Source organism: Octopus bimaculoides, chromosome 1, assembly GCF_046866305.1.
Source record: "Octopus bimaculoides isolate indiv1 chromosome 1, ASM4686630v1, whole genome shotgun sequence".
In the NCBI taxonomy this organism is placed as follows: Eukaryota; Metazoa; Mollusca; class Cephalopoda; order Octopoda; family Octopodidae; genus Octopus; species Octopus bimaculoides.
This window is the reverse complement of record NC_142928.1, coordinates 58519352-58542904: the sequence shown is the minus strand read 5'-3', so window position 1 is coordinate 58542904 and position 23553 is coordinate 58519352. Positions and strand designations below refer to the sequence as shown.

The 23553-nt window shown below is 32.7% G+C and overlaps 1 protein-coding gene across 1 annotated transcript in view; it reads left to right on the top strand.

Annotated features, from left to right (window-relative positions):
• Window positions 1-23553, top strand: part of LOC106873006 (neuronal calcium sensor 1) — a 92672-nt gene that overhangs the window by 10672 nt on the left and 58447 nt on the right. Inside the window, exon 2 of the mRNA XM_089353600.1 lies at window positions 1862-1886. Within this exon, the coding sequence (XP_089209726.1) occupies window positions 1862-1886 (25 nt within the window). The remainder of the gene's footprint in view (window positions 1-1861; window positions 1887-23553) is intronic.

Below are 23553 nucleotides of genomic sequence, written 5' to 3'. Positions count from 1 at the left end.
CATAGAAAGCACCCAGTATACTCTGTAAAGTGCTTGGCATTAGGAAGGGCATCCAGCCATAGAAACCATGCCTAAACAGACAATTGGAGCCTGGTGCAGCTCTGGCTGGCCAGTTACTCTCAAACCATCCAACTCATACCAGCATGGAAAACAGGTTAAAACGATGATGATTGTTAGCTTCAACTGAAAATGAAAGAAATCTGTCTATTTTAAGACTCGGAGACAAATATTTACATAGTATTTCTTTCCACCCATCAATGATAATGATGATAGTGGTTGTTTTCTTAGTGAGAATGAAACAAAAAAGATTATTCTAAAGGATTCATCTTAATATAGTTTCAGATTGCCATGGATGCAGGATTATTTTAGCACTATTTTCATGATGTTCATAGATTTCTACATAGCTCCTTCTTCAGGCAATACTGCTATTATCCAGGTTTCCATTTTATCAAATGATATTTGTAGCCATTGAAGGAACCATTAATTGATTGTTTGACCTGCTAGAAATAGCAACCATATTTCCTCAAATCAAACTTGACTGTCTTAATAAAGAAAGAATACATTTGACAGTTTTGTCTTGGATATTCCTACAAAGATAAGTTAGTTATGATAGGAATGACTTTGAGCATAAATTTGCTCAGTGAAGACTGGCTTCAGGATAAACAACATTCTCATCATCATTGTTTTAATGCTCACTTTTCCATGCTTGCATGGGTCAGACAAAATTTATTGAGGCAGATTTTTTATGGCCAGATGCCTTTCCTGTCACCAACCCTTACCTGTTTCCAAGCAAGGTAATATTTCCCTATGGTCAGACAGGTTTTTTGCAGAATATTGGGAATGAATGATATTAATTTATAACCATGTGTACACACACACATATAGGACCTGTCAGTATACTAGTGCATTTTATTTTATAAATAATTTAGCTAATGCTTTATTGATTTAAAAATATAATTATTCATTAATAGATCCCTGTAGTAATATTTTTTTGCTCAGTTTATTAGCTGATTTCAGTAACCTGTCCACTATTCCTTCATTATCTCAGGTAAAAACAACTGATATATTCATTATGTGTGGTTTGTACATATATTTTGTGGGTGCAACAGGCATGGCTGAATCCTTAAAAGTTTGTTTCCTACTCATGGAGTCTTGAGTTTGATCCCACTGTATGACATCTTTAGTAACTATTTTCTACTGTGAGTGCAATTTCAGAGATGAAAACTATTTTATGATTCAATTAATTCTGAACCTGTTTCATACTGACAAGTGTGTAACATATTCTCACTTGTGTGATATTTTAAGTTCTCTAATGCTTTCTTCTATGTGAAAGCATATCTGTACATATAATTTAAAACCTTTTGATACCAACCCACCTGAAACTGCTTTTAGCCCTTTGATACAAACTTTCTTGTTTTAAAGTAATCTAAAGTAAAACCTTTCATCAAAATTTCCTGTTAATTTATTTCCAAACATCTTAATAATAATATTATTTTACTAACTCCTTAATTAATTTCAAAATTGATTGAAACAAAGGTAGAGATTTTAACAGAAATATGGTAACAAAATTATTCAAGGGCCAACTTTGTCACAATGTTATGCTGTTTGTACCTAAGGGTTATTCTAAAAGTACAAGTATTTGCAGAATGCATATTTATTAAAATACAAAGGGGAAACTAGTTTCTTTGATCAAATGACTGGAATATTCATTGACAAAATAGTCACATGACACATTAAATATTCTTAAATATTCTAAAAATATTTTTGCTCACTAATCATTTTTAATCTTACCCAAATCTTAACTTTTGATATTTTAGTTGTCTAACAACTTATTATCTTCTGTTTTTCTTTATCATTTCAGTTAGTAAAAAGGAATTAAAACAATGGTAAGTAGATTATATTATTTTACAATTCAACTAATTCTGAATCTGTATGAAATCCTTCTTTCACACTGACAAGTATGACATGTTTAAAGTTTAATCCTATGATTTTCAGCTTTCTGAATTGTCAGTTTCTTACATAATAATAAGAGCCAATGAATTTCAGGGAATAGAAACAGGATGTTGTGATATTCATACTTTTTGCAAAACCCTGAACATAACATGGCTTCTATGTAGTTTCCCAACCTGTAACCAAATCTGCCTCAAATCATACCCCTATTATATAATAGAAAAGGAAGGCTACATTGAATAATTTAGTCTTAGATACTCTGACAGACAATAGGATGTCCATTACTGGAATACCTCTGATCAGAGATCTGCTCAATTTAGGCTGACCTGGGATTAAACAACTATTGGTACAAATCTTTAATCTATGTTTCTGAATCAGAACAGTCCTTACTAATTTTAAAATAATCAAAGTATCTCCCAACTGAAATGTAACAATTATGTAACTAAAGTGTAGGGGTAGGATAACATAATGAAGTGAACAAGGAAAATTTAATTAAAATTACACCTATGGTTTAAAAAAATCATTAAAATAATTAATGCTAATTAGTTCTAGTCAAGCACTGGGGAGGCAACTCAGAAATTCAAATTGACTAAATATTGTATGAGAGGTGATGGAAATGTAGTAGGGGAGAATGTCTGATTTTTGGCTAATATGGTAACAACTTCAGACCTTTTTGATGAAATCTATAGTTTTACTCGAATATTCTTACATATTCTTGCTGGCATTTGAAAGTAAAATTAAATTTTGCTGATGAGGTATAATAAAAATGAAACACAAAAAATCAGTCACTTTTCCACTGCATACTCCCATTCAATTTTTAAGCAATTTGGATTTCAAAGATGCCTTCTTTGCCTTTGACATTAAGTATCATTAATGCTAATTAATGACTTTGCTTTTCCTATGAGTGTATGGCAACAAGCTAGCAATATCAACTAGAATACTGGGAAAAATCCCCTGCAGTATATCTTCTGGCTTCTTACCTTCTGCATTCAAATCCTGTGTGATTAACTTTGCCTTTAATCCCTTTAGAGTTGATAAAATAAAGTACTAGTCAAGTTCTGGATCAATGGTATGGATTAAACCACTCTCCTCAAAATTGCTGCCATTGCACCAAAATTAAAAGTAATTACGATTGTAATTGTATGTTTTTAAATGTTTTATTTTTTATTTCATTTTATTGTTCAGTGCATTTAATATATTACCCTGCTCTTAAGTATATGTTCTTCATGCACAAAGTATCTATGGAAAATTTTCCTCTGACACCATACAATAAAAAGCTTGTTTATCTGCTGTCAAGCATTAAGATTTTTGATAAGTTGGAACATTCATATTTTACTGATTTTCTTTGAAAAGTTTTGTTAGCTGCAGTTTGGCTCACAAAAGAATTCTTCACTTATATATTCCCTAATTAATGTCACTGAAAACATTTACAAAGTCCTTTACTTTTGTCATTATGTATGGTGCATATGAAGGAGCTTTGTTAATTTAACTCGGAGGACGGTATCAAGTACTTTTTTCAGATTAAGTCACCATACACTTTTTGATTGGTTGTTTTGATTTTGATTGCCAAGTTTGCAAGCCAGTAAAGAAAAAAAAAAACATGAAAAATCTTTTAAACTGAGTTTTACAAAATTTTGAGAAGTATGTCGTCTTAAAAAGGATACAAATTGGAGAGGTTGATATTGTTGTTGTTTAGCTCTTCAGTCAGTCCTATAACCAAAAGTATTCTTTTTTTTAAAATTTGTTTTCAGTCAGTGTGTCTAGATCCCAAGATCTAATGTACTTTTCTATTTATGATGATGATTTGCAATTGATTTGGGCAATTCAGAAAAAGTTTGTCTGGTAATTAGTAATTTTTTTTTAATTTGAAAGTCAATTTTTCATGTCAACCATGAGGAAAAATTTTGATTTGCAAGTTTGCAAATAATGATGATGACGATATCCAGTTTTGGCCCAAGGCCATCAATTTTAGGTGGAAAGTGTTAACCAGTTACATCAACCTCAGTGCTCAATTGGTATTTATTTTATCAAACCCAAAAAGATTGATTCTGCCAACTTGCAACCCTATTGTTTCAAATTTTGGCTCAAGGCCAGCAATTCTAGGAGAAAAGACTTAGTCAATTACATTAAACTTAGTACATGATAGGTACTTATTTTATTGACCTTGAAAAAAATGAAAGGTAAAGTTGATCTAGGTGGGATTTACAAATTTTGGAATGCTGAATATCAATGAATCTGTTGTTGAAAATATTACAGAATGCAACTAATGAATATTATAGGTTGTATATATTGGCAAAATTACAAAAAAACTTTGATGGGGAACATCAGAAAAGAAGTATTGTTTATAATAATTTGGAAAACATTTATTAATTTCAAGTTCTTATATATTGTGTCAAAAAAGGGGAAAAAAATGATGTAGGGAATTGAAATGCTTATAATGAGGCTCCCTCACAGACCTGAAACCTAATTTAATAATTTTAATCCTATGTTATTAGTATTGGGAGCTTTTTCCTTTTTCCCCCTATTCTTTTTCTGCCTTGCAAGTTACACACTAACTTCACTAATGCCAGTGGCATGAAAAAGTACCTACTTTATAAAGTGGTTGGCATTAGGAAGGACATCTAGCCATAGAAAACATGCCATAGCTGACATTGGAACTCACACAGCCATGCAGCTCACTGGATCCTGTCAAACTGTCCAAACTCTGCCAACATGGAAAATGGAGGTTAACTGATGATGATATATTTCTTAGCTTCATTATCATATATCATGTTATTGGATGTCACAAGCTTTAAACTAAAAATGGTCCTCTTGAAAAACACTGGCATTGCATGGTACTGTATATTATACTTAAAAACCACTTTTTTATTCTTCACCATTCCTTTTCTTTCTTTTTCTTTCTTTCTTTCTTTCTTTCTTTCTTTTTCTTTCTTTCTTTCTTTCTTTCTTTTTCTTTCTTTCTTTCTTTCTTTCTTTCTTTCTTTCTTCATTTTCTCTCTTTTTTCTTTTCTTCTACTTTCTATTTTTCTCTTGTTTTTTTCTTTCTCCTTTTTCTTTTTTTTTTATTACTCTTTCTATTTTTTTTTTCTTACTTTTCCTTTGTATGTTCATTCTGTGTGGAATGTAGTACTGATAGCTACGTCTTTGGTACTTATGTGGTACTCATAGTTATTTCTATGACTGGCAGAAGGCACATGACCTACAGCTTATGATGTTGCATTCACAAGCCTAATAGAATGAATTTGATTTCAAATTAGGCAGTGTTGTGTTCTTGAACTTCAATTCCTCAGCTGAAAATGAGTTTCACTTGCAGCAACAACAGCTGGGAATTAACTTTGTGACTGACTGACTGGTATCCTCTCCAGAGTGATTTTTTGTACTCTGTCTCTCAACTCCACAGAAACAAGATTCGTGCCAGCCTAATGAGACTGTAGGCTAAAGAGAGTTTATCTTAATTATTGGTTTGATAGTTGTTAGTGTTGATACACAAATGTTGTGACAACTATTTTTGTCCTTTACACCAGTACATCAAAGAACAGAAAAATTAAGTGCCTGCAACTTCAAGTACAAATAATCTATACTTATAAAGAAGAAATGAACCACCTCACAAAACATTTCTGTATAACAGTGTGTTCAATGTATCAACTAAAACCTACATCCACTCTCAAGCGCACAGTAGTATTAAATCAGACTTCACTCTCATTCTCTCTCTCTCTCTATTTTACTAGAAGAGCCTCTGTGAATGAAATTCAGAGAATTTGCAACAGACATGATGTTGCAGCTGTGTTCATAAGTAACTTTACACTTCACAGATATTCCTCACTGAGGTTAAACACACTCAAGAATGACTCCCTGACATTCCACTCTCCAGATGGCTATTTGGTCCCTGTTGGCTCTTCTCCACCCACTAATTGAAATTCCTTCTGAAAGAAGAGATTTTGGAAAATTTATTCCCTTAACTGCAAACTTACCCTGAAAGCACATAGCAGTACTTATTCTGAAATTAGAAAATCATTAGGGACAGTATATCAATAAAGGGAGGGAAGTATTTTGCAGGAGATAAGTTTGATTAAATTGCAAGTAAAGCAATAAATTTGATTTTTTAAAGTTTTTTTTTCCTACCAGATCCTATATACAGGAACATTACAACTAGAGAGTGAACTATGTAGATCATAGTGTAGATATAATATTACATATGTACAATCTAAACATAAAGATAAAATAGTTGGGAAAATTATTATCTTCAGTAATAAATTTTAGATACATAGTAGTGATTTTTTTTCTGTATAGATTTAATAATAAAATATTAGCTCTTTATTATTGTAACAAAGTAAATCTGAAAATATGATTTTTTTTTCTTCAGATTAGCCACCTCCAGACCTTTTAAGTCATTAAATCACTCTTGAAGTTATGTTTTCTTATTTTCATCAGTTTGTCATTGTTATATTAACCCTTTTACTGTGAAAATTAAATACATTCACTCAAAATTTCATTACCTTTAATTGCAGAAAGTAGTTTTCTATACTAATCTATCTTTTGTGAAGGAATGTCATGTTTGAAACTACTTTTTGTTGAAATATGTCAAGTTTACTGAGGCAATGTGACTTTCAGAAAATACCAATTCTATTATTCATATGTATATTTAATATAACAATGTATATTTAATATCATCACTGGAATAATCATGATATTTAATTCCTCCAGTTAAAGGGTTAATGCATCCACATATTTAACAACAATGGTATTATAAAGGCATTAACTATGGAGTCACACATATATTTCTGCTGTATTTTATTACTTGAAATCTATTAAATAAATGCTGTTATTTGTGGCTTCTCCAATTTCAAAATAGTTCATTATTTAATCTCAGGTCAGCTGACTGAGCTCTCACCATAAACATTCTAGATGTAACGATTCCATTTTATTCAACATTTTATCCAACATACCTTTTTGCTTTCTTAAGATGACAGGATGTGATCGGTGGGGAAATTTTAGCTGCTAACTCTAGCTGTTCAAGTACTGCACAAAACCTCTTTTGTTTACTCAATAACTTCATAGTATTATGGGTATTTAAATGGCTAAAATATCAGTCTGCTGATTTGCCCATAGTGAGGGTTATGCTTTCACATTTACATTAGATCATACAACAGGAAATTAGCTTATTCATGTGCATGTACGCATACACTTGTCCACATAAATTTACAAACATCTTTTATGCAAATAAACTTATTGATTTTTATTCAAAGATGCCTTTTAAGAATGTGAAAACAGGTTAAAAAAAATTGGTGGAAACAAGATACAGATTGGATTCACACCAGTTTTTTCATTGGTTAATGTTATAGTACATTATCTTTGTTACCATGCAACTTTCATGTGTGTATGTATGGTTGTGTCTGACATAGCATATTAACCATTATGTTAAGAAGTCAAGTTTGACCTTAATATGTTAGTATTCAATATATAATGATGTTTTAGATATTGTAATGTGAAAAATAACATATTTATCATATACCATGAAGTTGTATAAATATGTTATTTTGAATGGATAGACTTCTTTACTTTTCTCTATAATTCAGTTTATTACCTTAATTTTCAGTCTCGTTGTTTATTTGTAGCAACAGATAGCCATATTGCTGTTGTGGCCCCCAGTCAGCTCTGATTGAGCACACCAGTAGTTTGCAGGCTGTCAACTGAGTGACTAAATGCAACTCACTCATCTGTTGTTCCAAATATATATTAATTCTGCTAAATTGAAGACCACAATACACACTTTGATATGCAGTGAATAATATTAGATGTTGTAATATAGGACAGTATGAGCAATAAGGTGTGGTTTGAGGAATATTTTGCTACTATTTCTACGAGACAAAGTGACCATGTAGAGGCTACTTCAATAGATTACAGTGTGCTTTGCAACAATGTGCCAATATGTCTCTTTATGATTATTATTGAATGGTAGTTTAAAGTGTGAAAGTCTTGTCTAAATCCGTGGAAACAGTTGTAATGGAATTTTTTTTCAATGAAAAATATAAAATAGATTTATATTAAACAGAAGAATGTCTGCCATTGCCTAGATAATGATATCTTCAATAGAGTGACAACCAGACATGTGCAAGTGTGGACTGTATACATTTGGTGTCTGAAATGAAGAGCATCATTAATAAGCTTTGTCAGGTATTTTATTTTTCTCACATCACCACACCCTGTTTTGAATCTTGTTAGCTAAGCAAAGTTGTTGAAGAGTTTCCTGTTGGTTGCCTGGCACAGTACAACTGTAAACACTGTTCCAGCACAGAAATAATAGGAAGTTTAAATAGTTGAAGAGAGAAAATTGTTAACATGAAAATGGCATGATAAAGTACAATCAATAATGCTGCATTGAACAGTGATTATGATATGTGTGTATATAGGTGTGGTTGTATGTGATTTAATGCATGTGTATGTTAATAAATAAGACTATATGTGTAGGTGGATCTTTTTATCACATACACAGATAATGTATATCTCTGTATATCAGATGCATTACTGTATTTTTGTTTGCTATATCTCTAGTTAGACCTGAGTTCATATGTGTGACTTCATATATGTATAAAAACTTTACAGAAAATAAGTATATTACATACTTATGTGAAATAATTTTTTGCAGTGTTCAAAGCTTTTGATTTATAAGGCAGTGAAGATGGGATACTTAGAGGTCCATGCTTTTCTAAAGACATTAGTTGTATAAATAAAGTAAAATGGTTATAGCTGGAAATCAAAAATTATCTGCAGACTTTGATGAAGAAATACATGTGTTGACTTTATGGGCTTGCCATTTAAGATAAATCATGAAAAAATATGCTTTTTTTCATAAACCAAACACAGGCTTAGGAACAGTTAATTGTTCAACACTAACTAAATATATGAAAGCATTCATATATAAATTCAAACAAAATGTTACATTCACACATTCAGACATTAAAATATATTCTCATAATTATATTATATTTTTACTGTTAGATTTGCGTTTCTTTACAGATTTCTATTATCAATATATGTTCAATCAATATTGTTTAATTAGTCATTATAATTAATCAATAATTCAGTTAGCTGGTGATGTACTAAATATTAGCAAATGTTTTCTAATAATTTGTCATTATAGCTATTATTTCACGTGTCTGCTTTCACATTTGATTTTGTATAAAACACACACACACACACACACACACACACACACACACACACACACACACACACACACATTACACATGTATTTAGTTTTAATAAAGTAGGAACTAACTTACTTGACAGAATAAGACAAGAAATTTTAATTAAATTTACACTGTGATGAGAACAGTCATCGTCTAATTGGCTAATTTTGGCCAAAAATGACAGGAAGATAACCATGAAATTTTAATTAATCAAGATTAATTAAATACGGGACATTATGAGGAGCAAGTCTGATCTGAATTTTTGCAGGACAGTGATGGTATTGCTCTTTAAAGGATATAAATCAAAGTTCCATATTTCATGTGTATGTGTGTGAGCCAATACTTTCAAAACCAATGAGATGTAAGGATAATTTGAAATCTGTTTAGTAATATTAAATATTGTTCGTAATTTACAGTTTACATCCGAATGTTCTTCTCTCTAGTATTTACTGAATTGGGAAGCAAAAGTGGAATTTGTTACCAACCAAGCAAATTGAAATAAATAATCTACTTTACTAAGGAATATAATGTAATGGCTGTACTATCTCTAATAGATATTGGAGAGAGAGGATATTGTTGCAATGTTTGAAATTCTTTCTGGTCAGTGCAGCATGCACTAATCTTACACATAATCTTGAGATGGTGCAGATAATGTATGACTGTGTGATAGTATGAAGACATTTACAAATACAATGGTTAAATTGGAAATTAAGTAAAAAGAAATAATTTTAATGAAAAAAAAAGAGAAATATAGTTGTTCAGCTGAGACAAGCTTATAGCATTAAGTGTTATCCACAGATCCATCATTCCAAATATAGTAGTCCTCTTCATATTTAAACACATATTGTTATATCATATGGGGTACAATGAGTTTGAATATATTGATTTTTTTTCCTTTAAGTCTATTAATGGTTTCAGCAGAAGTTGACCAAGTGCACTCAGTTATAGCCTGACAGCTCTTGAGCTCTTAGTATCATTGGTTATGTTCATCCCATTAATAAGTGCAGAGGAACTTACTGTTTTGGATTAATGGCATTATTGGAGTACAGCTATTCTGAGTGTGTACATTTTGTTTTTAATGTTTGTTAAATTCACTCCCTAGTAGGGTAGATTTATTAATTTTGGATTTGTAGTTTTCTTTTCTTTCAATTATAATCTTTAAGACTCTGAAGTTGAGAAGAAAATTGGAAGCAGGCTTAGTTTTTTATGAAAAAATACTAATTTTGTTTTTCTTTCTACCACTCCAAATTTAAAGATCAATATAAAATATTTCTTAATTACTGTGTTGTTAATGGAACTAAAGACTGTTTGATTTTAGTATCTGCTCATCATTAGTTCATAAATAAGTAATGTAACATTATTGTTTTTTGTTATTGTTATTTGAACATAAAGCAATATTTAAAAACATTATCATAATTTAATGTTCACGTTCCATGCTGTCATAGATCGAATAGTTTGACTGGATCTATTATGTCCAAGGACTGCATCATGCTCCAGTTTACTTTCACATGGTTTCTATGGATGGGTGTATTTCATAATACCAACCATTTTATAGTGTGTACTGGATACCTTTTTCTGACCCCAGCATGAGTGAGGTCACATGAAGCTTGCAAGACTATAAACCCCAAGAAAGGCAGCTTTATGGTAAGAGATGAGATAAAATATGAGAGAAAGGGCCAGAACAGAGCAGGTTTCTTGCTGTGAGCAGCTACATGGTTACCCACATTTTAAAAGAGGTGGGAGTGACCAGGGAGGAACAGGGAAGAGATGAAATAATGAAGCATCTGTGTAGTCCTTCAATGTGGTACATAGAAGTGAATGGGGGAAGAGCCAAGAGTAGAAGTGAGTAGAGGTTGCAAGAATGTATTCAAGAATGAGAGATGGCTAGAGATGTGGAATTGGTGAGAGGGTGTATATAATGAACAAGTGTTGAGTGGATGATAAGCAGAGAAGAATAGGTGACAACTGCAGACTGGATAGGGTTAAAGGATGGATGTAATGAATTGTAGATAGGTGGGGGATGACCAATGATGCATGTGAGTGAGTGGTAGCAGAATAATGATGATGATACAGTAGACTGGGAAAGGGTGATTGATTGAGAGAGTGAGAGAGAGATGTGAGGTGCTGAGGAGGAGAGGTAGTTTAATTTAGTGGCTCAGAGGGAGGCGTTATTTTAAAATGTAGGTAGAAAGGACAATATTAAGAAAGAGGGATGGATATTGAGTGAAATGGTTCCAGGTTGTGAAAAAGATTAATGGTATTGAGGAAAAGTTGCAGTTAGAGATCTGAAGGATGGTGGGAGTGTCTTAAGAAGGAAATTGGGTAAAGGGCTCATTTATGCACGTGTGTGTGTGTGTGTGTGTGTGTGTGTGTGTACACACGCGCGTGTGCATGCACACATACACACAGTGCTTCCAGAACTTAGTTCTACTGAGTTGGGTGTGTTTTCTTACAAACTACATTTGACTGATACTTTATTTTATTGATCCCAGAAAGATGAATATCATGGTTGACCTCAGATGGATTTGAACTCACTCTGTTAGAGCTGCAACTAACTATCATACAGCTTTTTCTTTCAGACTCTAACAATTCTACCCTTAATATTGTAAATAATGACATATACACAGTTAATTTGAGAGCAAATTTATTTTGAATTAGCCATTGTTGTTTGAAATACTTGCTTTATATATAATATAATGGGAACAAAATGTTGCCACAGAATTATTTTATAATATCAAGATAATAAAACCCATTCTGTTTAAAAAAAAAGAAACAGAACCACTTAATGAATCTTTTATAATTACAGTCATTAAGTTAATGTTTTCTTTGCAATTAACTAACACACTTCATGACTGAATCATGTTGCAGAGGTATTTCTTTTTTAATGTCTTTTGAATGCTGCTTGCATAGTCTTTTAAGAAAGTCAACTTGTCTAAATACAGAAATCCTTTCAGTTCTTTGTGTTCCTGATGCTTGGTCAAATAGTGGCATTCAAGATTGTAATCTGCCACCACATCTGTGTACAATTCTCATTTACTTCTTAGAAAAAAGAAATTATCTGTCCATTTTTTTCATTGACAAACAACTATCAGCAGTAGTGCTTCTTTTATTAATACCAGTCATTGCAAGAAGAGTTACTTTCAGGCACTTTACAATATTGATTTAAAATCTTTAATAAACCAAGCAAGTGAACCATTAAATGTTAATTGGCCATAATAAGGATGTGCTGTTATGCCAGCAGTTTCTATGATTTATGACACATGATAATTCTCAAGAGAAGTAATATAACTATAGACATTTGTTTATACATAATGGAGTGTTGAATGCAGCTTATATCAAATTAGTGTTTTGGCTTAAATCAGTTTTTTAGAAAACTTTGTCAGTGAGTAGTTTCAAATTTATTTCGAGGTAAAATTTCATCTGTAGGGAAAGGATTGCCTTACTTAGATCTAGATAAAACAATCTCAAAAATAAAGGCATGTGATTATGCTTCTTTGCATTTATTATTATTGTGATTTTCCAGTTATTCTTTGTTGTTATGTCAGTTTAATTTCATTAAAAATGACATATAATAGTTACAGCTCCTTCCTGTATTCCTCTTGGTCTTCTACTGGTTTAACATCACTGACAGGATGCTCTAGTTCACTAATTGTTTATTCCATATTTATTTGAATGTCTTTAGGAGCAGGTGTTATCCACTGGGAAAATAAGTACATTTTTTTCTATTTACTCACCTCACACATGCTCAGTAGATTGCCACACTAGCAAAGTATATTTTTAGCTGATAATCTTCTTAGTAGTGGACATAGTGGGCCCTTAAGTCTGGTAAAATTTCTGGTTAAGTTTTGCACTTCATCTTGGACATTGTTATTTCAAGCATAGTGTCTTAAGTTTGATATTTACTACTCAATGGGAATGTATTACATAGTAAATGCTAACATTGTTGATATTCTGATAAGCACAACATTTTATGGTGTAGCTTGTCATAATAGGAAGTACTAATGAAACTTAGTTGGAAACAAACTCAACTTTGGAGGTTTCTGAAAACCACTGAAATATTAAGACAATTTTTCAGGTAGCAACAGTAGCTGTTAATCTAAGAGTTTCGCTGTCCACAGCTAGTTTCTTGTGTTGAGACACATAAAAAATATTTTCATTGTAGCTTCAAATCTTAATGCATGGAATATTTTTTCAGTTTGAAATTTATATAAATCATTATTTAAATGTGTAAAAAATTCTGATGACATATCTGATTTAGATTTCCTTTGAGTCAAGACTATCTTGTTTCTTTTCCTGTTACATAAACTCATTAAATTTGTTGATGAATAAAGATTTAACCTAATTATAAGCTAAAATAATGGAGAATTCTGAAACAGGGCTGGATTAAATGCTAGTAAAGTATCAGTACGATATTGAGATTAATATTGTCAACTGTACTTTAGGTTTATAAAAAATTGACATTGTGGCTATTCAAAAGGAGGGATTTTGTTTAGCCCTTTAGCATTCAGATTACTTAGTCAAATAGAATGCCTATTTTATTCACATTGCTTTGAATTAATCATGCATCATCTCATAGCTTTGAGATTTCAAAGATGATTGTTTATTTTTTAGAATGACATTGTAGGATGAGTGTGAGAGGCTGAATCTGTCTGGTTTGAACATAAAAAACATGTAGAATATTTGAGCTAGATATACTGATTTAAATGCTAAAGGGTTAAATGAATTTAGAATTGGATTTTTATCACATCCCCATCAGTGTGGATTAAGGAATTCAAATAGCTTGAAATACATCAAGAGCCAGTGTTCTTCAGATCTTGTATTCACCAATTATTATTTGTTTTTCTTTCTGGTATGAAGTACAATCTTTGTAGATATTTCTCAAGAGAATAGAATCAATGGAATGATTGCTTTCTTAATGAGCAATCTAAACATTAGTTTTCATGTCAATATGACCAAATTTGTGACAAATTTCAGTTATTTGATTAATATATTTTGGGGAGTTATTGATTTAAAATTGATTAGATTGAAATGTTGGATCTGAATTTTGTTTTTCTAAGTGTGATTTTCAAACTCTACAAGGAATTAAGATTTTAAAATAAATATCAGACTTTACAAATATGTAACACCTTTTACAGTTAAGCAAAATTATAAATATCATAAGTAACAAATCTATGAGAATTAAGTATGAAACAGAGGAGATACCATTTTTCTTGTTACAGAATAGAGAATATACACTTCAGGTTTACAGTAAGTTGGTGAATTGTAGAATGAATTACAGTTTCAGTCTAGCTAACAGGCTTCCTTACAGTTTCTTTCTACCCAATTTCACTTGTATGGCTTGGATTGATCTGAGGCTATGGTATATGTAATTTGAGGAGGAGGAGAAAGAATGTAAGATTAAAGCTACAATTTAGAACAGTGTAGTTAAGCATAATGTTTCATAGGAACCTATTGGGAGGTTTATTTGAATAAAACACTTACCAATTTCATTATATATGTCTGAAGTTTTCCACAAAGTTTTATTATAATATCAATGTAAGCATCGTTATCATCATTGTGATCATCAGCTGCTTTAAACATATTTTGTCTTAATGTGTGATGGATCCCCCATCAATTTTGATGGTAAACATTGTCATTCAATCAACTGAGCATTTGACTCATTAAATTAACATGTAAGTGGTTGAGTATTTTGCAGACACATGCACCCTGAATGCTATTCCCAAGCTGAATCAGTACAACACAATTTGTGATAAAGTTGAATCTTTGAATTACAGGTTCAGTCTAGCTAACAGGTTTCCTTACAGTTTCTTTCTACCCAATTTCACTTATATGGCTTGGATTGATCTGAGGCTATGGTAAAACAATTGCCCAAGATGCTATGCAATGGGATCAAGCTTGGGACTTCATGATTTCAATGTGAACTTCTTAACCACTTAGCTTTGTCATTCTTAGAGCTTGACTATATTCAAGGTTATATTTTCCTTGTTTAATGCTACCACAGCTATCTTCATCATTAGTTAGAAAAATCAACATGTTGCATCTATTTCTATAATCTCTATTTCTGCATAGCCATCTTGATTGGTCAATGGCATATTTTTCTTTCTTAGCTTACTTGAACTAAATCTTAATCTTAATGTAATATTGCACATTTAACAGATAATATACATCTCACTATTTAGAGATTGCTATAAATCATCTGCAATCACTTTGCCCCACCTCTTTCTCTCTCTTTCTCTTTAATTGCTTATAAAAGAGACATAATGCTCGAAATTCTGGAGTGAAGGGTTAGTCGATCAAATTTACTCTAAAATTTGGCTGATATTTTACTTTACAGACACTGAAAAGGATAGTTCAAATCCTATTAAAGTTAACTTTGCCCTTTTAAGATTGTAAAGAGCCAAACTAAATATCATATATCATCTAATATAATAAATGCAAAAACTAATTTCTGTGTGTCAGTGTGTCGCACTTTAACCCTCTCTCTCTCTCACTATTCAGTGACACTTCTACTATTCCTCATGCTGGGGTGAGAGACATAAAGACAGTGAGGGCAGTGGTGAAGACAGAGAGAGAAAGAAAGAAAAAGAGAGGGAGAGAAAGAGAGACAAAGAAATTTAGGGAGAGTTGATGTTTTATTAAGAGTAGTAGAGTTGATGGTGGCAGAGGAGAGAGAGAAAGAGTAGGTATGCGAGAGAAAGAGAGACTGAACACTGAACCAGTATGCTGAACTAACATACTGAACACTGATCGTAATGGGGTGATAGTAATAGTATGAGCTGTAGTTGTGATAGAGGCAGCAGTGATGATGGTGGTGGTGGTAGCTGAGGTGGTCAAGGATGATGGTGAAAGTAAGCAATGTGAAAGACAGGGGTGATAGTGGTGGAGGGGAAAGCAGCGGAAGTCAAAGGTATTGACAGTGATGGCGTCAGAGGTCTGAATGGTGTATATGGCAGATGTGGTGGTGATGGTGGTGGTACTGTTGTTTATCATGCAGCTTTGCAATAAGTTCCAAGTTGACAAATTATATTTTTTGATGAAAATTGTTCATTGCTTGAAAAATATTGTTCAAGTTTATTAAAATTTAATATGTACTTAATGCATGAAGTGTCATTGTTGGGCCCAAGGCCTAATGAGGAGCCCTCCACAGGAGTGAGCTTAAAAGCCACCTAACAGTAAATCGTATACAGTAAATTGATTGTAGTAAATACATCACTTATAATTTTATTGCTGTGTTATTACACCTTGAGCTAATCAGTAAATTCATTGTCATACATTTTCATCATCATCATTATTAATATCTGTTTTCCATGCTGACATTGGTTGGATGGATTGACAGGTGCTGGCAAGCCAGAAGACTACACCAGGTTTCACTGTCTGTTTTGGCATGGTTGTTATGGTTGGATGACTTTCCTAATGCCAACCACCTTACAGAATAGACTGAGTGCTTTTTACAGGACACCAACATTGGTGAGGTCCGTTTGGCATAGTTTTTATAGCTGGATGCTCTTCCTAATGCCAACCACTTCACAGAGTGGCCTGGGTGCTTTTTTACAGGTATCATTATCATCATCATTTAACCATTTTACATACTGGCGTGGGTTGGATGGTTTGATAGGAGCTGGCAAGCCAGAAAGCTGCACCAGACTTCTCTGTCTGTTTTGGCATGGTTTCTATGGCTGGATGCCCTTCCTAATGCTAACCCACCTTACAAGGTGGACTAAATGCTTTTTACATGACATCAGCAATTGTGAGATCTGTTTTGGCATAGTTTTTACAGCTGAATGCTCTTCCTAATGTCAACCACTAAGAGGCCTGGGTGCTTTTTTACATGGCACCAACATCAAACTGCACACTCACCTACAAAAAAAAAAAATTGAATGCAGTAAAATTTAATTAGAGGAAGGATGAAGTGTTCTAAACAGACAAAACTTATTTTGTCTGTTTTAAACCCTAATTCCTCTTAACCCAGTATTTTGTGATTTTGATATTCATTGATGATGTAATGGATCCATGGGATACTATCTTTATATTTCTCTTTACAATGCAAAATTTCTGCACCTATGATATATTGTTTGCTTATCTCTTTATCAAGATTTCTAAAAAATTCCTGTATGTTGGATGGAATTTCTTTAGTTTTGGATTTCTATTTTATTGTTAATGAAATGTGGCATATTTATTCTGTGAATAAAAACTTGAAATAATGTCTTACAAAGTATTTACTCTGTAGATACAAGTATGATGATGTATTAGCATGTAATGTAATTACCTTGCAATGAAATTACCAAGTGATGAAATTATACACAATGCATTCACTGTGATATAATTATACACAATGAATTGATGAGGAGCCACTGTGGATACCTTGCTAATTTTCTGCATACCACTAATATAAAAACATTTCTTCACTCAAATCACTAATTTTATAACAAGATAACTTTTTCAGTCCTTCAAATTGTGGATCAAGATTAGACACTTTTTTTCGATTCCCAAATCATACTTTCTTCTTGTAATACTTTTACCAATATTTAAGTAGTGGTTGTAGTAGTAGTAGTGATACAATTGGTACCTTTTCTATCAATTTTACAGTGATTCAGTTATAAAATTCTTTGGCTTAACTCCAGGACGAAATGGCTGCACCCATGTTATTTTTATCTAGAGTTTTTAAGACCTGTAGAGGATGAATGGAAGTTACTCTCAGATCAGTGGCCTGGCCTTAATACTTTCAACAGAATGAATTCTGTTAAGGCACCCGAGGACTAAATGGTGGTGTTAAACTGGGTGACAAATTAAGTCTACAACCCCAAAATTCAAAATGCAAAGAGATGAAACAATGTATCTTATCCAATGCTCTTACAACTCTGCCAGTCCACTGCTTCAGACTGGTAAAGTGTGGTTTGTGGGGGATTTGACTGTTATTTCTAGTTAATAAACCACAATGTGGAGGCTTGTGGGGAAGTGTTTTCAATGATTGGCTTGGACATCATTCAATCAGCTTTAAATATTGTTTTGATGGGAAGTGTTAAAGGAAAAAATAGAGGTAAATTTGACTTCCAAGAGCCAAGAAATTACTGTCAAACTAATACAAAACTGCTACATTTTCCAAGCAAATTATTTCTCAAAGGAAGTCTGAGACTAAAGAGTATTTACTGTCAGTTTTAAAGCCAAAATTGGAGAATTTCAATATGTCAAATAGAGCTAATTAATTAGCAACAAAAAAATTAACACTATTTAATATTTCTAGAATCCAATTTCAATTTCTTCATGATTTCTTCCTTTTTTTTCTCTATCTTGTTTCATTTATGCCAACCTTTCTTTCTCTCTTTTTACCTACTTACTCTCTCTTTTTCTCTTTCTTTATTTTGCCTTCTCACTTTATTGTGTTCTCATTCTTTGCTCTCTTTCTCTCTACTTTTTCTCTCTTTACTCAGCTATCTCTATCCTATTTTCTGTCTGTCTGTTTCCCTCTCTCTCTTTCTCTCTCCTCCCCACTTCTCTCTCTACTTCATTTTAGCTTTAATCATGCTCCTTAAATTAAATATGTCAACAGTGGCTTAGCTATTGTTTTTCATATGGATGGTATCTGAAAGTAATTTATTCTTTGAACAATCCCTGTATTTATACCTACCATTAGGCATTATTGTTCATTTATTTAGTGATACATCCATTATTGCTTCAGCAAGTATAGTGAAGCCTATGCTTCACTGATGGTATTGTCATAAGACTAAAACATACTTGGAGTTGTCATTCGTTCTTTCAGAAATAGTTCTAAAATTATTACTCAAAAACTAAAATTGTTTTTATTTTGGATCTGTTTAGGGCTGCCGGTTGCCAACTTTATCAGTCTAATGAAACCTGCAAAATTTATGATCTTTGTCCATCTTCTCTTATCATTAAAAAGCAATTAAATGTCACGAATACCTATAACATTGCAAATAACCCTGATTATGTTCTATGTAACCTCTGTCCCCGCCCCTGTCTCTCTCCATTAAAAAAATATAATTGGAAGATGTCATTCTTCTAATTAGTGCTCAAGGTAATTTCTGACTGACTCTCTACAGAAATTCATAAAATTACAAAGATAAATTATTCCTTTTGCAATATTTATCAAAGTTGTGCATATTGATCTTTACATGTATTGCATCTTATATATTTATTTAATTTATCTTTACACAGATTATTCCCCTATAGAATTATCATTATATCAATCTGCTTTGACAACTCAAGGTTTCGAGTTACTAACTATCCTTTCCAGCCCAATCACTCAACATGATCTCCCCTTACCTCTGCAAAGCTGCTGTCTATTCTGTGACAGACCATTTTACATGTTTCTTACAATTTGTAGCCCAAAGTTATAATCAATAAATACAGTCTTTCTTTATCCCACTTTCTTTTAACCTTGCAAACTAATTGCTAAAAGTTTATTTCTTTTATTACTATTTTTTTTAACGGTTTAATCAATGTTAACTTGCTAAAAATATTGGTAGGAGAAATAAAGAAGTAAAAACAAAATCATCATCATCATCATCATCATCATCGTTTAACGTCCGCTTTCCATGCTAGCATGGGTTGGACGATTTGACTGAGGACTGGTGAACCAGATAGCTACACCAGGCTCCAATCTGATTTGGCAGAGTTTCTACAGCTGGATGCCCTTCCTAACACCAACTACTCCAAGAGTGTAGTGGGTGCTTTTACGTGCCACCGGCACGAAGGCCAGTCAGGCAGTACTGGCAACAGTCACGCTCAAAATGGTGTATTTTACGTACCACCTGCACAGTCCAGCGGCACTGGCAATGATCTCGCTCGAACGGACGTGTTGCTTTATTGAAGTTAAGCATAATAATATTTTTATTTCACTCCATCATTTGCCTCAGTCACTTCTATCCTGCCCACCCAGTCCAAACTTCTGTATCACCTCACTAATTCTCACACACTGCCCCAATATTTCTTGAGGACACATTCCAATGCATCTTCACCATCTCTCTCACTATTGCTTTCTTTATTTTACTCATTGACTCACTCTCACTCACCTTCCTTTCTCTATCAACTGGAATATTCATGTATCTACTCTACAACAGCATGGCTACCCCTGTTCTTCTACAGCTTTAATCTCTCATCAACTGGCACAATGCCCCCCCCCACCACTATTACTCTCTCCCGACCCTGTCAGTAATGGTGCCATGTAAAAAGCACCAAGTACACTCTGTAAAGTGGTTGGCATTAGGAAGGGCATCTAGCTGTAGAAACCATGCCAAAACAGACAATGGAGTTTTGTGTGGTCCCTGGCCTTAACAGTTCCTGTCAACCTGTCCAACCCATGCCAGCATAGAAAATGGATGTTAAATAATGATGGTGATGATGATGTAGTGCTTCTTGACGATGAGTATCATGGAGTCTTTACTTTTGGGTTTTCATTCTATCCTTTGTAGTAGTTTAGCTCCAAGTCAGTTGTAATCCTCTACTATGTCATTCTTTTTTAAGACAGTTGGGTGTAATTTAAGGGAGATTTGGTTGTTATTTCTAGCAGGTTGTGCAATCACATAGACTCCCTTATTGGCTTGTCAAATAATCCTTATTTTATTCTTGCTATAACAGTCCAGTGTATGGAGTTTATTCAAATTCCGAGTTCTTCTTCATCAGAATGACTTTTCTCTAGAAATCAACTCCTTTCAATGTTTTTAATGCAACAATCCATTTGTAATTGTTTAAAAACAACAACCAAATTGAATTCATTGCTCTGAGGACATTGTGAAGGTCATAAGTACAGACCCTTCGGCCAAACCAAAGCATTAAAAAAAATTATTTTCATAGTCTTGTGAAAAGAATCCTCCTCAACCCATAAACAACTTTTGATGAACTATCTCACAGAATATTCAACAAACCATCTGCAAAATTTTGGAGTTGATTTTAAATTCATCTTTTATTAATTCTATTAACTGTAACGCAACACTATCAAAACGAACCAATATTAACACAAGCTGACAAAATATGTGGCACAGAAATCCTCCTCTTGCTAATTAGTATGGGGTTCATAGAAGATAGCAGTGTAATCTAACAACAAAGGAAAAATGTTAATTATACAAGGCTACTGTTGTTATCATTGAAGTAGACTTAGGTTATAGGTATAAATTGAACATTTGAGGTCCTACTGACTCCAAACATTGTAGTGTTTTCAACATTTTAAAGCTTAGTGTATTACAATTGTATGTGTTCTGTAGGCATGTAGTGTTATATGCTTGGAATACTTCAGTATTTTCACACCTCATGTGAATATTTGGTTTTTATGCATTTTAACAGTTAATTTCTTCCATCTGACATTGCATGGAGGTTCTAACATTGCTTGCCAAATGTTCAAGATATACTCTCATTTGCAATTTAAGTGGTAACCATAGTAGAGTTGGGAAGAGTGCACTTTGTTGTTATGTGACAGTTATGCTCTTCTGCATTATTGTTTGTGGTGTTTCTTTCAACTTTGTTCAGAATTAATGAGGTTAATGACATTGCTTTTATTTTTATGTGGTTTTAATGTTTGTCTAGAATGAATCGAAGAAATAGTGTTTTTGGTATGATCTTATAGTAGTGTCCTGGAGTGGTACAGATGTGTCTATCTGGAGTTGATTGTACAAGGAGTGACAAGGATAGTGAGTTGGGTCTTGCTGTAACAATAGTTTTGTTGTGTGAGCAGTTAGTGGATCTAATGATGGAAGAGGTATTTCTTTTGATTTGTTATGGAGTTTTGAACTCCTTTCTAATCAACAAGTGGAGGATTTGTGTACTACATAATTTTGTTAGCTTGGCTTGTTTTGATAGTGTTACAATTAATATAATTAACCCCTGGTATATTACTGTTACATATTTTAGACCTCAGTGATGCTAATGGAATGCAGAGTAGAAGTTTAGAACTAAGCGCTCTAAAATATTTAATCTAGTATTATTCTCTTTATACCTGCTTGCTAACCTCAAGCTTTATCAGAATGGAGTACAATATATATCTACATTTTACTATATATCCTTTACAAAGGCTAATCAAATTTGTGTACTGAATAAGAGAGTAATGTAAAAAGATGTCTACTTAACTCCAGGGTACTTCTGAGGGCCAGTGCTTAGCTCCAGTTTCATGGCAATAAACAGATAAGAGATATTTATTTGAGTTCTAAACAATACTTCACATCATCACAAGGTGCTTACAGGCTAGCTATGCAACAAAATATAAAAACACAAAATTTTCTCCCACAAGTAATATTCCTAGATGATTGGTACTCATGGCTAACAGCTAGGTGAGCTGTGAAACATAGATTTAAGTGTATTACTCAAATATGCAATGAAGCTCTTGCCGTGGAAATGGATCAGGTATCTATGTACTAGGTGTCCAATATTTTATAGGCACAGTCATTTGGGAACCTAAAATACTGTTAGTCCCTTGTCAACCTTGATCAAGGGCTTTCCAACTATCACTATCCTATATTTTTTTCTTACAGACATAATTTATTCTATGTATTTTCAAATTTAATTAAATGGGAATTATAGAAGTCTGTTGGATGGGCTGTACCTGCAATTCCAAGTTTTAGCTTTGTCATATTGTCACATTAATTCCACTTGCATTAACAGTAAATTTGTCAGTGGAATACTTTTCTACTTAATATAGCTCAATGATTAGATAGTTGTGCTGGTCAAACAACTGCACAGTCTTTCATTGAAAGGACAATAATCTAAAGCATTCTTTCATTTTGAAGTTGAAGGTGATATGAGGGAGTCAAAGCTCCCTCATATCACCTTAAAATTTATTTTTTGTAAAAAAAATTTATTTTTTGTAAATTAACCAGATAGAAGCTTCCTTCATTGGCTTTGTGAGAACCTGAAATATTTTAAAGCTGTATTTATATACTAAACTACTTCTATCATTTCTTCTAATTTCTGATCAGAAGGCTTTGTCAAGTTTTCTGTATCAGGTAAATGAGGTTTCTAGTGTCAGGAAAAATTGAAGTTAAACAAACTGAAAGAGACAATAGAATAAAATATCAAATAATATATATTAGTAACAGAGGCAGTATTAATACTGAGAGGTAATATTTATCCCCACATAAAGGTGGATGTTCTATTAGGACAAACTATACTGGTAGTTAGCATGAGAGAAAGTCTCATATTGTCTTTTTGGTGCAAAATGCACAATTGTTTATATCGCTAGCAGAGATAAACCCCTACTACATTCAGTGCTAAGACCATCATCAAGCATAAATATTAAAAAAAATTTGAAATATTAACACTTGATACTTCATGCTAATAAAAGGTTGATTTGATACGCAAAGCTTTTCTTTCTTTTTTTTCTTTTTTTAAACAGCAATGATGAGCTGTTCTTTTGTGGTAAATGTTTACTGTCAGATGGACTTTGACTATTTGGAATTATTTTTTCCAG